Source organism: Staurois parvus, unplaced genomic scaffold, assembly GCF_062004578.1.
Source record: "Staurois parvus isolate SC_StPar_1 unplaced genomic scaffold, SC_StPar_1.0 ptg000132l, whole genome shotgun sequence".
Lineage (NCBI taxonomy): Eukaryota > Metazoa > Chordata > Amphibia > Anura > Ranidae > Staurois > Staurois parvus.
In genome coordinates this window covers 8,935,188-8,952,696 of record NW_028317928.1, presented here as the reverse complement: position 1 = coordinate 8,952,696, position 17,509 = coordinate 8,935,188, and the positions used below count along the sequence as shown (strand labels likewise).

At 45.5% G+C, this 17,509-nt stretch overlaps 1 protein-coding gene across 1 annotated transcript in view; it reads right to left on the bottom strand.

Moving 5' to 3' along the window:
• Positions 1–1,816: 1,816 nt before the first annotated feature.
• LOC149466311 (uncharacterized) overlaps positions 1,817–17,509 on the bottom strand; it is a 137,086-nt gene continuing 121,393 nt past the window's right edge. Inside the window, 1 exon segment of the mRNA XM_089672992.1 lies at positions 1,817–6,481. Coding sequence (XP_089529118.1) covers positions 5,266–6,481 — 1,216 coding nt within the window. The 3' untranslated portion in view covers positions 1,817–5,265.

Sequence of the window (17,509 nt, the reverse complement as noted above, 5' to 3'; positions counted from 1 at the left end):
CCATCCAGTCCTCACAGCTCAGAAGAATTTGGGAGGCCCCCCAGTGGAAGGAGAGCAGTATTACAGTCCACTCCAACAGCAATATTTCTTTATATATAAAGATCAAAATTGGGACATTTATATTATGTCCAGTTAAGGGCAATAAGTATATAGCCCCATTTAGAACTTTGGGCTGTATAAGTGAGGTGAGCACACATTATCACTTGCACAGCAAGACTAAAAAGAGGTCTTTTTTATTTTTGTGTATTTTGAATTTTGCACATATATATTTTGTATTGCACATATATATCACTTCAAATGGTGGTTTTTTGTTTATCTAATTTTTATAATAATAATATCACACATATGGAATTTGAATATATTTATTAGAGTTTTTTCACATTATTGATTTTATTAATTTATACAATATTTAGCAATATTGCTTAATCAATTATAGCACAGGGGTGTTTTAATTTTAATTTATTTACATCATTATGGATTAATATTTATTTATTTATTCATATTATTTATTATTAATTAGCACAGATGTGCATGAAATGCACGTTTGAAGGGGAGAGTATTGCAAATATTTTTGTGTTTAGTAGATGGAGCGCGACACATTTAATATTTTATTAGTTCATTTTCACACAGTATTATGAGTATGTGTATTCGTGTTGATGCACCATCACATTTTTAGGAGTCAGTTATTTATAAGTATTTTTCAAATATCACTATAGTAGCTCACAAGTACACATTATTATAATTTTAGTGCCCCATCATTGGTACCAATGGGAGGAATAGTGCCCCATCATTGGTACCAATGGGAGGAATAGTGCCCCATCATTGGTATCAGTGGGAGGAATAGTGCCCCATCATTGGTACCAATGGGAGGACTAGTGCCCCATCATTGCTATTTGGGGGAGTGATCGTGCCCTGTCATTGGTATCAGTAGGAGGAATAGTGCCCCATCATTGGTATCAATGGGAGGAACAGTGCCAATGGGAGGAATAGTGTCCCATAATTGGTATCAATGGGAGGAACAGTGCCCCGTCATTGGTGTCAGTGGGAGTACTAGTGCCCCATTGTTGGTGTCAGTAGGAGGAATAGTGCCCCATCATTGGTGTCAGTGAGAAGACTAGTGTCCCACTGTTAGTGTCAGGAACTATGCCCCACTTTTGCTGACAGTGGGGGGGAATAATGCCCCACATCTGGCCCCTAGGCTGCAGTTTGGAGACCACTGATCTAGGTGAAAAGTGTTCACCATAAACATGTCACTAACCGTTCATTTTTATTATTCCCCAATCCCTTTCTTTCTATAGATTTATTTCTTCTGTATGTACACTGGATCTGCCCTTTTTTTTTTCTGTGGTGCACTGAAGTGCAGGTCCCATTGGACACACCATCCATCATCAGCTGCCATTCTTCCACAGCATCGTCCACCAGCGCAGTTACCCACCTTACCCATTGGTACCCCCTGTAATGATATGTTGGGGTACCATTCTAAATGAATGTGCCTTACCTGGCCACTGTATGTGTGACTGTACAAGCTCCATCCATCTCAGCTGAGGCAGAGGGGGCACACTGTGAAATGTTTGCCTTGATCATGAGTAGGCAACCTACGGCTCTCTAGCTGTTCTTGAACTACATTTCCCATGAGAAATTGCAAAATTGATAGTTACAGCTATGACTTGCAGAGGCATGATTGAACTTGTTGTCTTGCAACAACTGGAGAGCCGCAGGTTGCCTACCCTTGGTCTTGATCCAGAGGACCTTTTCCCGACTCCGGTCACTACGTCTTCTTCTGTGGATCACTCCAAAAAAAAAACCATGACAACAGTTCTTATTTTCAAAGATATTTATTTAACATAAAAAATGAGATATTCCAAAGTCACATCTCCTATAAAGGCCAATGCAGGTTACAGAAGACTAAAAAAATGTGTAAGCCGTTTAACATCAAAAGTTCATCAAATGGAAAAAAAAATGTTAATGCGGGATATAAACGGGCGCCTGTACGGAAAGCTTCAACCCATCACAGCTGAGGTTCCCGTTTAGGGAAGGAGTATATCCTCAGTTAAGTTCATCACTATATGAGGCTGCAGGGATGTGTTGTATCTTGAAAAGAGCCATCTGGACGTCTTAATGGCTTTGGAAGGGAGCTTTGACCAAACCGGTGACGTCTTATATGACAGGTTCCCCTTAGAATGGACCTGAACTCAAAGAGTGAAGGTTTTCGATCTTATAGGGAATGCTATTTGTGATTAAAGCTGAACTTCGGGAATGATCTTTATTGCAGAAGAAGTGATATAAAAAAGTTTGGAGACTAGTTTTGTACCACGCCAACAGATGGCAGCACAAGGCTGCACACACAGTCACAGGGAACACCGACCTCCTGTCAGGAAACTAGTGCAGCTAATGCTAATTCTTCTACAGTTAATGCTCGTGCACATGTACCAGCACACAGACGAGCCCAGGCAATTATCCAGCATGCACTGACACGTAGGTGCATTTCTATGTGCCAGTGCACATTGGCGCAAACGCCTTCCCACATTGGTGCCAAGCTGCCTATTTAAAGGAGACACTGCTGTGTACTAATTGCTGGATGTTCTTCAGCTTCCTGTGATCCTGTTTGTACTGACTGATGTTCCGTTGCTGACCTGGCTTGTTCCTGAGCTTGTGGATTCTGACCTCGGCTTGGGTGTCAAACTGGTGGTCCTCCAGCTGTTGCGAAACTACAAGTCCAATGATGCCTCTGCCTTTGGGAGTCATGCTTGTAACTGTCAATCTTGCAATGCCTCATGGGACTTGTAGTTTGGCAACAGCTGGAGGGCTGCCAGTTTGACACCTGTGCCTAAAACTACTCTCTGCCTAATCTCCGGGTGCAGACCTTGGCTTTCTACTGGACCTCGCTCTGCTTGCTAACCTGGTACCAATCCCAGCCTGGCTGCTGACCACGCTGCTGTCTCACGGTGTATGACCCTGGCTCACCTTGACTACGACCCTGACCGTGTCAGTCACCCGCTATCAAGCTATCTGGACCCGTGCTTCTGTGAGCCGTGTACCTCTGTCACCACATTCAGGAGTGCTCAGACCAGAGTGGCACGGGAAGCCTTCTTGTGAACTCGGCCTCCAACCAAGGTATGTGACACCGTCAGTGTGCCAAAAGACATCGTCCTGTGTACATTGGGAATTGTACTGGTGCTATTCTGACTACATGCATTACCACATCTGCTATTTCATTATAGACAGCAAGTTAAAACAAATAGACGAAATTCTGTGCGAAACTGGAGAAATCGATGGATCTCCACGATGTTGTCAAAATGGCAACCTCTAAGCTGGATCTTCATCTTCAAGAAGAGGGCATTTTCAGGGTTGAGCTCATTGAAGACCTTCCTGATCTGTTATCTTCCAGTGATGTTCTCCTGCTCTTGAAGTGCGCATGCCACTCAAAGCACCTCGAACAACTCAGGGAAGAGGGTGAAACCCACAGGAGCCAAATTTGGCGAGTAGGGTAGGTGCGGAAGTGAGATCACTGCAGCCTGGGGATGAACTTGGTAGCAATATGGCACGTTCAAATCACACGTGAGGTTTGCCTGGACTGCTCCGTATGACACACCGACAATGACACCAATGTTGTGGATTTTTTTCAACAACCATCATATGCAAGTTGCCAAATGGTTTCGACATTTTTGGGTATTGAATCATTGAAGGTCTTCCTGATCTCTCGTAGTATTCTAGTGATGTTCTGCTGCTCTTGAAGCACGTGTGACACTCAAGACACCTCAAACAACTCATTGCAGCATCGCCGTAAACTTGCCGAATTATGTCAAAGGCCTTTGTGGCAGATTTGCCCTTTGTTTTAACCACTTGCCCTCCAGAGGATTCCCCCCCTTCCTGACCAGGCCATTTTTTGCATTACGGCGCTGCGTTATTTTAACTGACAATTGCGTGGTCGTGCAACGCTGTACCCAAATCACGTTTACGTCCTTTTGTCCCACAAATAGAGCTTTCTTTTGGTGGTATTTGATCGCCTGTGCGGTTTTTATTTTTTGCGCTATAAAAAAAAAAAAGACCAACAATTTTGAGAAAAAAATATTTTTTACTTTTTCCTATTAAACATGTCCAGTAAAAAAATTTAAAAAAATTAAATTTCGTCATAAATTTAGGTCAAAATGTATTCTGCTCCGTGTCTTTGCTAAAAAAATCTCAATACGTGTAAATTAATTGGTTTACGTGAAAGTTATAGAGTTTACAAATGGCGGTATAGATCCTGGGATTTTTTTTTTCACTAGTAATGGCGGCAATCAGCGACTTATTGCAGGACTGCGGCGGGCATTCTGACACTAGGGGGAACTGACTTGGTGTCACTGACATCCCCAGTGACACCAATACAGTGATCAGTGCTAGTAAAAAGCACTGACACTATACCAATGACACTGGGCAGGAAGGGGTTAACATGTGGGGCGATCAAAGGGGTTAACTGGGTGCTGTTTTACATAGGGGGCTGCGTGTGTGCTTCACTGTAAGCACAATGCTTTGCATGGCACTGCTATGCAGAGCCATGCAAAGCAGTGTGCAGGAGCTGACAGGGGAGAGAACTGTATTGTTTACAAATAGCTCTCTCCCGTCGGAGATGCTCGGCAATCACCGGGCATCGGTAAGTAATCACCGGCCGGGACCTGGTGATTGACAACCGCGGCTGCGAATGGCGGCGAAGTGTAGGGTGCGCACGCACCTCTCACGTGCCCCCTACACGAACATGGAATATCACTTATATGTACATGAATGTGCGCACCGCTGCCACCCTGTAACAGTACTTCTGCTATAGGGCGGACAGGAAGCGATTAACTTACTTCTCATGAGGAAATAGCAGATATGGTAACGCACGTGTTTAGAATAGCACCAGTTGCACAGCTCCCGATGGACACAGGACGATGTCTTTTGTCCCACCGACTTATGAAGGTCGGTGCTCCTGTGACTGTGCATGCAGCCTTGCGCTGCCATCTGTTGGCATTCTAGAAAACCTTTTGATACCACCTCATACTTAATAACATGGTGGTTCCTGGCACTCATACAACCCCTATGAGGATGGCCAAATACCTCCCCATCCTTCATTCTCAGAGAGATAGGTGCCCATCTGGATGTTGATTTGTCATAAAAGCACTAGTTGCTCGTTCCCTTGCCTTAGGTGTCACCTCCAAACACGGAAAGCTCAGAAAGAGATGTGAAATAAAGGAGAATCTTTGTAAAAACTGAGATCCTGTGTGAGATTTGAGGGCTTCTTTCTAACTAAAACAAGGGCTTCTCGGCTGTGTGTATCCTCTTATGGATAGCAAGATCTGATCTATCAACAAAACTCATCCCACCTTCTAAACATGAATATGGCTTCTCCCCCGTGTGAATCTTCTGATGCGCAATGAGTTGTTTTTTCCAAGAAAAACACTTGAAGCATTCGGGACAAGAAAAAAGCTCACCACCAGTGTGAGCCAGCTGATGGGAATTCAGATGCGCTTGCTGCTTAAAACATCTGCCGCACTCAGAACAGGAAACCGGTTTTCCAGGTGTATGAGTCCTCATGTGCCCAACCAGGATCGTTCTTTCACGAAAACACTTTCCACATTCCGAACAAGTATACGGCCTCTCCCCCGTGTGAACTTTCCGGTGCGTGGTGAGATTCGATCTCCGGGAAAAACATTTCCCGCATTCGGAACAGGAATACGGTTTCTCCCCCGTGTGGGTCTTCCGATGCCTGGCAACTTCCGATTTCTGTAGAAAACGCTTCCCACATTCGGAGCATGGAAACTGCTTGTCGCCGGTGTGCGTCAACTGATGTGAAACCAGATGGGCTCTCTGGGTGAAGCATTTTCCACATTCCGAGCAGGAAAACGGCTTCTCTGACGTGTGAGTCCTCACGTGGCTAATAAGAGTGGACCTTTCGCTAAAAGACCTCCCACATTCTGAACAGGAATGCGGCTTCGCCCCCGTGTGAACTTTTTTATGAGTGATGAGGTTTGATTTTTGGGAAAACCGTTTCCCACATTGGGTACAAGGAAACGGCTTCTCCCCTGTGTGAGACCTCTGATGCTTGGCCAGAGTCGATCTTTCGGCAAAACTTCTCCCGCATTCTGTACAGGGAAACGGCTTCTCTCCTGTATGAATCCTTTCGTGTGAAATAAGGTGGACCCTCTGCTTAAAACACCTCCCGCATTCCGAGCACGAGTATGGCTTCTCACCCGTGTGACTCCTCTCGTGGGAAACAAGGTGGGCTCTCTGGTGGAAGCATCTCCCACACTGCAAACATGAATAGGGCTTCTCCCCCGTATGAACTTTTTCATGTGTGATGAGATTGGATTTCCAGGAGAAACTCTTCCCACACTCAGAGCACGAATATGGCTTCTCCCCTGTATGAATTCTTTGATGTCTGATCACATCCGACTTCTGTATAAAATATTTACCGCATTCTGAACATGAAAATGGCTTTTCGCTGCTGTGTGTTGCTTGGTGCCTCTGGAGGAGCCATTTTTGGGCAAAACGTTTCCCACATTCAGAACATGAATAAGTTTCCGCCACTGTGGGAGTTCTCTGGGTGACATATTCTTCACGTTCGAAACCCAGAAGTGGTCCACCCGTATGAGTTGTGACAGGATGGAAGCGATCGGTAAAACGTCTGACATTTGTAGAGGGATGGGATGACACATCTGGACTGTGATGGGCTAAATGGAAATTTCGAGTAATGGGGTTTTCTTCTGAAGAATCGCATGCAATGTAATTGTCTTCTATTTCCCCATCGGGATAGCTAGTGGCATGCTCCTCCATGTTGCATCTCTTGTGCCAAACATCTGGAAGGAAAAAGAGGTTGCATGGGTTAGTTTTCGGCCTAGCAGCCCAAGTCATGGTTTGTAGTAATTAGACAGCCACAATGGACATTGATACCGATTTATTCAAAACCAGCGTGATGTCCAGGTTCTGGAATCTTTTCAAATACGGTGTCAACGGTTGGCACCTGAACAGAAGTGCTGCGGTGTCAGTGTTCCGTGGGAGTTGGTTGCCCCAGGCGTGTTCTTAGTATCAGTTTGGCGATAATGAGCACCTGTTGCTTTTTCTGCAGAGCACCTCTTAGGCTAGGCTTTTTGGCTACATTCGGGGTTGTTTTTGTTATCAGGCCGCAAGGCCTGGCCAATCAACTTGCACTGGCACCTATTTATTTATGTTACTTTTGCTCTCCATGTGTTTGTTACGTTACTGTGTTTTTTATTACTTGGATGGATGGTGTGGATTCTTGCTTCTACCCTGAATTCTAGGGGGAGGATGTGTGGCCAAGATCAAGTTTACTATCTGTTCTTCGGAGATGAGAACATAGAGCCCTCTATGGCGAGAGGGAGGGGGCTCTTTCTAGTATCCGGCCTGATATAGTTAGGTGGGAATGGTGGGAGTGGTGGAAGGGCCTTTTTCTTCCTGGGTTGATTCTGGCCTGGTGCACCAGGCTTGTCCCCGGTTGTAGGCAAGGCTCTCCCTAAGATCTGGTGTCTTTCTTGTAGGGATGATGCTGCACTGATCTAGCTGAGAGAAGCCAAAGTGTATGTGCCCCTAGAGTGGCAGTCCAGGGGTCCCGTAATTCTCACGGTGGGGGAGCTCACCTTGGGTTTTCTGCACCATGGCCACTGCGCCAGTACACAATTTTTTCACACCTACCTCTAGGACCAGGCCTTTTGGCTAGGACCAGAGGAATTTTTTATTCCCATCCGAAAGGCCCACCATGGCTTCACTATGGCATTTTGTGCACTTATCCACTTCCCCCATCCATTTTTTATTTGTGTGTCTTAAACTGGCACTTTTGCACATACACTACCCCGATTAGTACAGTGTAGGTGCTCGGGCCTACCCTGAAAGTCTCGGGGCACGTGGCCTTTTGGTCAGGTTCTCCCCCTCCTAGGGGATCTCCATTTGGGGGAGCCCCACTAACTATTTGGGTTGGCCTTGCTTCGACAGGCCTGCCGAGGAAAGGGGTCCGCCTGGTTTTGGCTGGGTGGACCAGTGATTGAGTACCATGGTCCCCGTCAGGAGCATTGCGCCCCATGGGATCAAGGCTAGGGCTCTTTCTCTTTGGAAGAGGACCAAGTGTTCACCCTGTGCACTTTTTTGTTTGTTTCACTTTTGTTTAGTTTAATGAGTATGTTTCACTACACCATGAGACTTCAGAAAAAAAAATGTATGTCCCCTGAATGGGAGGGTCTCTCTTTAAAATTTTGGTAAGGGTAAAAAGGAAGAGCCAGGGAAGACAAAATATAAGCAGATTAAACTTCAGCTTTAAAGTAGAATTCCGGGCAAAACCTTTTTACATGTCCTTGTTGCTAATTTCCTACCTTCACTGGATGTGTCCTCCATCTTTTGGATCACTCAGTTTAGTTGCTCTAAAATAGCCTGTTCATTTTCAAACCAAACCAATAATTTCCTTTGGTTTCCTGTTTGTAAGACCGGTGGCTTCCCTGCCTCTTATTCCCCCAGCCATTGGGTTTGGCACCACCCTTCTGTAGTTCTTTCTCCAGGAAGCAGTGATGTCATTCAGCCCCACCTGCAGTGGTGGGCACACGGAGGCTCTCATACAATATGTACAGGCCTAGTGTACCCGCCCACATTCATTACAATTCCCTGTAGTTGATGGGAACTGTAAGTACATAAGTCCTGACAATTAGTTTTTTTCTGATGGTGATGGGTCATAGTGGTGGAACAAGGAGGCCCTGGGACTCTTCTCTGGATTGAGCGTTTATTCCTCACCTGTGCTGATCTCTGGAGGGATCTTCTCCTCCTGATGAGACCCATCACCCCTCATGTACGGATCTTCTGCTTCCTCTTTTACTTTAAATTGATCTTCGTCCTGAGTAGCACAAAATATTGCAAACACAAAATGTTAATATACGGAACCAAACATCATCATTCTCTAAACGTGTGCTTGTGCCAGGAGCTTCCATGTCTCTGGTCTGTAGTTGGGCTTCAAGGTCAAGGCCACCATTATGCTTGCAGTTTACAGTTTTAAAACATTCTGGTGATCACAGATGTATTTCATGACTAAAACTTACTAAGTGAATTAAAAAAACTGACACCAATGGTTTTCCTGACATACAGAGGTTGGACAAAATGATGGAAACACCAGATAAAAGAACAAAATCATTACCTAATATGGTGCTGGACATCCAAGACGGTCTGAATTCTCCTGGGAATCGGCATATAGAAGTCTTGGATGGTGGATAACGGAATCTGATCCCACTCTTCCTGTAAAAATCATTTCAGGTCTCCAGGAGTTGAAAAACGAGCCCCAACCTTGTTCTCCAAAATTGATCGTAGTGGCTCTATGGCAAGGGTGGCAAACTGGCGGCCATCCAGATGTTGCGAAACTACAAGTCCCATCATGCCTCTGCCTTTGGGAGTCACGCTTGTAACTGTCAATCTTGCAATGCCCCATGGGACTTGTTGTTTGGCTATAGCTGGAGAGCCGCAAGTTTGACACCTGTGCTCTATGGTATTGAGCTACGGCGACTTCATCTGCATGCTCGTCAAACCACGATTTGACAACACCAGTTGTGTGAATCGGAGCATTATCGTCTTGGTAAATGGCGCTGTCTTTGGGAAACAATATCTGCACCATGGACTGCACATGGTTGGCAAACATTTGTACCTAGTCACTGGCAGTGACTCTACCTTTCAAGGTGCAGAATACCAAGATATGGCCACCTAAACCAAGATTGTGCCGCCACCATGCTTTACAGTTGACACAAGACAGTCCTGATGGTAAGCTGGGGGCGGTGTTGGCCACACGCAAACACGTCCAGTGGTTGGGAAGAGTGTGAAGCTCGATTCATTGGACCATATTACAGTCTTCCACTGATGTATAGCCCACGAGTTACGGGTGTTGCACCGCTCTCTCCTCTTCAAATCATTAACATCGGTCACTAGGGGTTCGGCAATTGCAGCTCGCCCGTCAACATTCCCTCTGCAGTCTTTGTGGGCACAGGCTTTGGAAGACTGAGATTGAGTTCTGCAGTCACTTTTTCCGTTTTCTTTTCCTGGGTCGCAATCCTGCGCAATGTCCTTTTGTCTTTTTCAGTCAGTTGACCATGTCGACCACGGTTATCAGACAATGTTTTCCCGGAATCTGTATACGCTGCCATAACCTTTGGTACTGGACCTCCCATTGTGGCAAATAAATTGGCAACTTCAGTCACAGAGGCACCAGCTAAGTGGCACCAACAATTTGAGCTTTGAAGCTCAGTAAGCTCTGCCATGACTATTGTCCAACCTCTGTATATATGCAAGGGTAGAAGACAAATAAAGACATCTGGTTGGCCTTTGCGTCGGCTATATACGCCTGGTTCTCTTTGTATTTGCACGTTATTACAGTATGTAGCATTTTTTTTAGGACCCTCAGTTCAATGTACCTGATGATATGGGAGCTCCAGATGTTCCTGTGTGGAATCCCGGGAACATAGAGGACGGGGACACCTCCTTGGTGGACATTCGTTATTGGCTCCACCTTTAGAAGAAACACACATAACGGTAGTTCCAGAAGACAACATTTTGAACTCTAAGAAAATACGTGTTCATACAAAATGAGAGAGGAAGACTAAAGCTGTCCTTACACTGGTAGGTTTTTCTGCAAAAGTCTCATTTGGTTTTCAGAACGTCCATTCGATTATCTAAAGCAGGGGTCTCCAAACTACGGCCCTCCAGGTGTTGAGGAACTGCAAGTCCCATGAGGCCTTGCAAGGCTCTGACAGACACAGGCAAGATTCCCAGAGGCAGAGGCATGATGGGACTTGTAGTACTTCAACGGCTGGAGGGACACAGTTTGGAAACTCCTGATCTAAGGAGTTAGCGGCGCTAATTCAACAACCATTTTGAGCAGGAGTGGAAAAAAGAAAGGACAACGATCAAGCCTAATTGTAACTAATTCACTGCTATTTGTTTCATTGGCTAACTTGTAGACATGTGCAGAATGAATAAATGTGTTTTGTATCGGATCCGTTAGTTAATAATTTCATTTCATTACATTTGTAACAAAATTAATTTTATTTTCTATTCTATTCTATCCCATTATTTTCTATTTTATTCTTTTTTTTAAATGTTCTATTCTGTTCTGTACTTGAATTGAATGACCCTCAAGAGATCGGCCTAGAAACTAGCTGGGAAACAGATATTGTCATATGCGAATTCTTGCTTACTGCAACTGTAAAAAGAACAGCTTATAGCATAGCTCTGTCAATATGCATACAAAACGCAGAACAGAGTTGCAGATGTTGAAATGCACAAATTTTAAAATGGAGAGTAGTGAACTCTATGGAACAGCTTCTTATACATAACCAAGTTTTGCACCTTTAAACTCCACAAATCATAAATAGCACAATAGATTTTTTAAGGGCTTAGCAGGTAGAAGGTTATAGGCCCATCTAAAGAAGGACCTAACTGGGTCATATTGATGAGACAGCTGTACTTCAGTATTTTTAAGAGACCAAGAACAAGGCAATTCCTCAAACTTATTTCCACCAGGAGGTTCAGTGTATTGCTATAAAGAGTTTCTACAATACTGAGTGTATCACCACCAGAAGCTCCTGCAATACTGAGTGTATCACCCCCGGGAGCTCCTCCAATACTGAGTGTATCACCCCCGGGAGCTCCTCCAATACTGAGTGTATCACCCCCGGGAGCTCCTCCAATACTGAGTGTATCACCCCCGGGAGCTCCTCCAATACTGAGTGTATCACCCCCGGGAGCTCCTCCAATACTGAGTGTATCACCCCCGGGAGCTCCTCCAATACTGAGTGTATCACCCCCGGGAGCTCCTCCAATACTGAGTGTATCACCCCCGGGAGCTCCTCCAATACTGAGTGTCTCACCACTGGAAGTTCCTCTAAGGCTGAGTGTGATACCATCAGGGGTTCCTCCGAGGCTGAGTGTATCACCATCAGGGGTACCTCCAAGGCTGAGTGACTCACCATCAGGAGCTCCTCCGAGGCTGAGTGTATCACCATCAGGAGCTCCTCCAATACTTAGTGTCTCACCACTGGAAGTTCCTCTAAAGCTGAGTGTGATACCATCGGGTTCCTCCGAGGCTGAGTATATCACCATCAGGGGTTCCTCCATGGCTGAGTGTATCAACATCAGGAACTCCTGCGAGGCTGAGTATATCACCATCAGGAGCTCCTCCAATACTGAGTGTCTCACCATATGAAGTTTCTCTAAGGCTAAGTGTAATGCCATCAGGGGTTCCTCCAAGGTTAAGTGTATCACCATCAGGGGTACCTCCAAGGCTGAGTGTATCACCATCAGGAGCTCCTCTGAAGCGGTGTGTATCACCATCGGGGGTTTCTCCAACACTGAGGGGTTTATTTACTAAAGCTGGAGAGTCCAAAATCAGACTCCCTTCTGCATAGAAACCAATCAGCTTCTAACCTCAGCTTGTTCAATGAAGCTTTGGCAAAGAAACCTGTAAGCTGATTGGTTTCTATGCAGAAGGGAGTCTGATTTTGGACTCTCCAGCTTTAGTAAATAAACCCCTGAGTGTCTCACCATCAGGAGCTCCTCCAAAGCTAAGTGTATCACCATCAGGGGTTCCTCCAAAGCAGAGTGTATCACCATCAGGGGTTCCTCCAAAGCTGATTGTCTCACCATCAGGAGCTCCTCCAAAGCTGAGCTTATTACCAGCAGAAACTCGACATCTTAAAATATCCTAGAACGGGACTTGCCTTTCATAAATACATATGGGATTTCTCTCCTGCTCAGTGTTACTCAATTATACTCCAAGGGCCATGCAGCAGGACAAATGTACAAAATCCAACAGCCAATGAAAAAGAAAAACTCTAAACAATGAAAGTATTTAAGTATTTTTTGCTCACCTGTGCTGATCTCTGTAAGAATTTCCTCCTCTTCTTTAATCCTCACAAGTCCTCTTTCCTCCTCCTCAGCTTTGATGTCTCTCTCAGTGTCTCCGGGATCTGTGAATAAAGAGGAGAGTGAAGTCCCCTGTACTGAGATGTATGAGAGACCCCAGAGAGTGTGTGTGGGGGGGAGACTGGTCACATCTCAATGACATGATGTGAGGAGGAGAGCCGGAGTCTAATAGAGGCTGATGGCTCCTGACCCCCCCACTGGGCACATACTGTCCCCCCCATTACTGTCTACTGACAGAGGAGGGGGGAGAAGAAGAGATGGTTGTAGTGACTGAACAAGGAGGATCTGGGACTCTTCTCTGGATTTAGTGTTTATTCCTCACCTGTGCTGACCTCTGGAGGGATCTCCTCCTCCTTACATGGACCATCATCTGTCACATATGACCCTTCTAGATCTTCTTTCACTTCCACTTTAATCAAATTTTCACCCTGAAGAAAAAGTTTAAATAGGACATGCTCTTAGATCTAGCAGGTCGCTGCAACAAATAAAAACATCATCCCTAATCTCACCTACCTGATCCTTCTGAGGGATCTCCTGATGTTCCTGGGTGGAGTCCCGGGAATACAGAGGACCGGGACATCTCTCTGGTGGGTTCCCATTAATGGATCCATCTGTAGGAAACACACACACACTGACTGAATACATTGTTTCTATGTCTTTATATCAGAGGTACAGATGAGCATGTTCAGATCCTTGTCCAAACTCACCCGATTGAACCCATTGGGAAGCTGTCTCCTGTACTGGACTTCTCATAAACGACTGAAGCATTCCCCCGACTTGAAGAAGAATGCCCCAACCACAGATGCTTGGACCAGTACAGGTGATGGCTTCTTGATGGGCTTGGCTATTTTAGTTTGGACAAGGATCAGAACTCACCTGAGCTCATTCCTAATCAGAGCATGTATGTATCTAGGTGGTTCCTCAATACAAGAAATGAAAGTCTCTCTTACCCGGTGATGTGAGGGACGGCCGGTTCTCCATCATGACGTTCTACAGATCCTTGTGTCTTTCTATATACTCCCACTCCTCTAATGTTTCTATGTCTTTCTATCAGAGGATGTGTGTATCTAGGTGGATCCTCAATACAAGAAATGAAAGTCTCCTCTTACCCGGTGATGTGAGGGGCGGCCGGTCCTCCATCATGACGTCCTTGTGTCCTATATTGTTCCACCCCTCTATATGTCCAATGTGCCTAAAATATAAGCTGAAATATGAATTCACTGTTATTAGATATGCAAACACCAAGACCCGTACATGCACTGCTGCAAAATTTATTTTCAAAATGGTGGTATTTTTCTGTGGCCTCTCAGTTAGGCTTTCCTATACCTATCCACTGGAAATGTAGACGTATCCGGCACCTCTTGGTGCTCCCTTAGTAGATCAGGGATTCAGGATTCTAGCCGGTCTGAGGTGGGGGTGCAGTAAAAAAATGTTGGGTGGGGATGGGAGGTCAGCAGGATAGTACACAGAAAGAGGAATCAGTAGGGCAGAGTACAGTTGGCTAGCGGGGCAATGCCAAATGTGTGGATGGGGGAACTGGGTTTTTTTTTTTTTCAACCCACTGGTCTAATGTATGGGGTGACCTACTTTAACCCCTTCAATACCGGGCACTGTTAACCCCTTCCTGCAATTTTCAGCTTTCAGCGCTGTCGCACTTTGTATGACAATTGCGCGGTCATGCGACACTGTACCCATATTAATTTTTCTCTTTTTATTTTAAGCAGATAGAGCTTTTGGTGGCATTTAATCACCACTGGTGATTTTTCGCTAAACAAATGAAAAAAGAAAAAAAATTTCTCTTAGTTTCTGTTATAACATTTTGCAAATAAATAATTGTTCTTCTTTACTGATGTGCGCTGATGAGGCGGCACTGCTGAGGCTGCACTGATGGGCACTGATGAGGCTACACTGATGGGCACTGATGAGGCTGCCCTGAAGGACACTGACGAGGCTGCCCTAAAGGGCACTGATGAGGCTGCCCTGAAGGGCACTGATGAGGCTGCCCTGAAGGGCACTGATGAGGCTGCACTGACAGTGATGAGTACTGACATGCTATCCTAATGGGCACTGATGAGGTTACACTGATAGGCTGCACTGATAGGCACTGATGAGGCTGCACTGATGAAGCAGTACTGATGGCCACTAATGTGGTGGCACAGATAAGATGTACTGATGAAGAGCCACTGATGGACACTGATAAGGTTGCACTGTCGAAGCAGCCCTGATGGCCACTGATTGTTTTTTAACAACAACAACAAAAACAGTCAGAGTCAATGGACTACTCTGTCTTTTTCTGCCTTCATTTTTCTATGTTTCTATCATAAGCTGCACTGATGAGGCTGCACTGTGGGCACTGATGAGGCTACACTGATGGGTACTGACAGGTTGCACTGATGAAGCAGCACTGATAATCTGCACTGATGAAGAGGCACTGGTGGGCACTGATTAGGCTCCACTGTAGAAGCAGCACTGATGGCCACTGATGAGGTGGCACTGATGTGCACTGATTATTTTTTTAACAAACACAAGCAGAAAAAAAAAGTGGTAGACTCAATGGACCACTCAGTCTCTTTCTGTCGTCACTTTTCTATGTTTCTATGATAAGCTGCACTGTTGGGCGCTGATGAGGCTGCACTGATGGGCGCTGATGAGGCTGCACTGATGGGCGCTGACGAGGCTGCACTGATGGGCACTGATGAGGCTGCATTGATGGGCACTGATAAGGCTACATTGATGGGCACTGATGAGGATGCACTGATGAGGCTGCACTGATGGGTACTGATAAGCTGCACTGATGGGGCTGCACTGATTATCAGTGTAAATGTCCAGTCACAAGAAAGCCAGTTATTGGCTTTCCTTTCCTCAGACAAAGACAGCGCTGAGGGATGGAAAAGTGATCAACTGTGATTGGACACAGCTGATCACACGGTATAGAGCCAACATCATTGGCTCTTTACCCTGATTGGTGATGCGCTGTCTCCGAGGGTCATAGTACATCCTCCCAGGATGAGAGCGGTCCCGCTCGTCATTGTACAATAGGCCAGGCAGGAACCAGTTAAAAAAGAACTTCACTGAAACCAGCAACAGTGGAGGCAATGAACACCGTGGTCAGGTCTCTGTAGATCTGTGCATAGCGTAGAGTGCAGGGGTTAGGAGTAAGCAATAAACAAAACAACATATAGAGTACAGCAGTCAGGAAGAGTGCCCCGTTCACATCAGAGTCCTTCTTTATTTCAACATTCCCTGGCATTACCCCCTTACATTCGTGTCTCCCAAGTCCCACCTTACATCAGTGTCCCCAGAGTCCCCCTTACACCAGAGTCTAGCAGAGTGCCCCCTTACATCAGAGTCTGGCAGAGTGCCCCCTTACATTGGAGTCTGGCAGAGTGCCCCCTTACATTGGAGTCTAGCAGAGTGCCCCCCTACATTGGAGTCTGGCAGAGTGCCCCCTTACACATACCTTCACCACTGGTGGGTGGCTGGCGTGAAAAGGCGTTAAAAATAATCCCATAGCTTCTGGCTTTGAACTGCGCATGCTCAGTTGCCGAGCCAGCCAATTAGTGAATTACTGGGCTCAGCCTAAACTAGTGGGGCATGTGAATATAAGCCATGTCTGATAAGCGCCATGACGTCACTTTGTAGGCGCACACCTGGACCTGCCCTGCTACCTGATCTGAGGCCAAGCTGGGCAGTTCTCTAATAGGCTGACTCTGATAAGCGCCATGACGTCCCTGTGTAGGCGCACACCTGGACCTGCCCTGCTATCTGATCTGATGCCAAGCTGGGCAGTTCTCTAATAGGCTGACTCCGGACCTGTGTATGCAAAATTAGAGCTAACGACAAGAGGATTTTTTCTGAGCATTTTTCTTTATGACCAGGAGAAAAGTGCCTGTTTTTTTTTTTTTTTACAAAAGATCTGTAAATTTACTGGTGATGCACCGATATATCGGCCATTGAAATATATCAGCCAAAAATAGGGTTATCAGCGTTTTGCCGATAGAAATAAAGTGCCGACTTCAATGTAAAATCGCATCCTATTGACTTCAATGCAAAATCGTGTCCTATGACTTCATTGTAAAATCGCAACCCATTGACTCCAATGCAAAAGCGTCCTCTATTGACTTCAATCCAAAATCGCGTCCTATTGATGTGAATGCAAAACCACGTCCCATTGACTCCAATGCAGAATCGTGTACTACTGACTCCAATGTAAAATCGTCCTCTATTAACTTCAATGCAAAATCGTGTCCTATGGCTCCAATGTAAAATCACGTCACATTGACTCCAATGCAAAAACACACCCTGTTTACTTCAATGCAAAATCACATCCTATTAACTCCGATGTAAAATCGCATCCCACTGACTCCCAATGCAAAAAAGTCCTCTATTGACTTCAATTTTAAACCAAGTCCCATTGACTCCAATGCAAAAACGCCCCCCCTACTGACTCCAATGTAAAATTGCTTCCCACTGACTCCAATGCAAAAGCATCCCCTATTGACTTCAATGCAAAGCTGCATCCCATTGCCTCCAATGCAAAAACACCCCCTATTGACTTCAATGCAAAATCATGTCCTATTGACTCCAATGT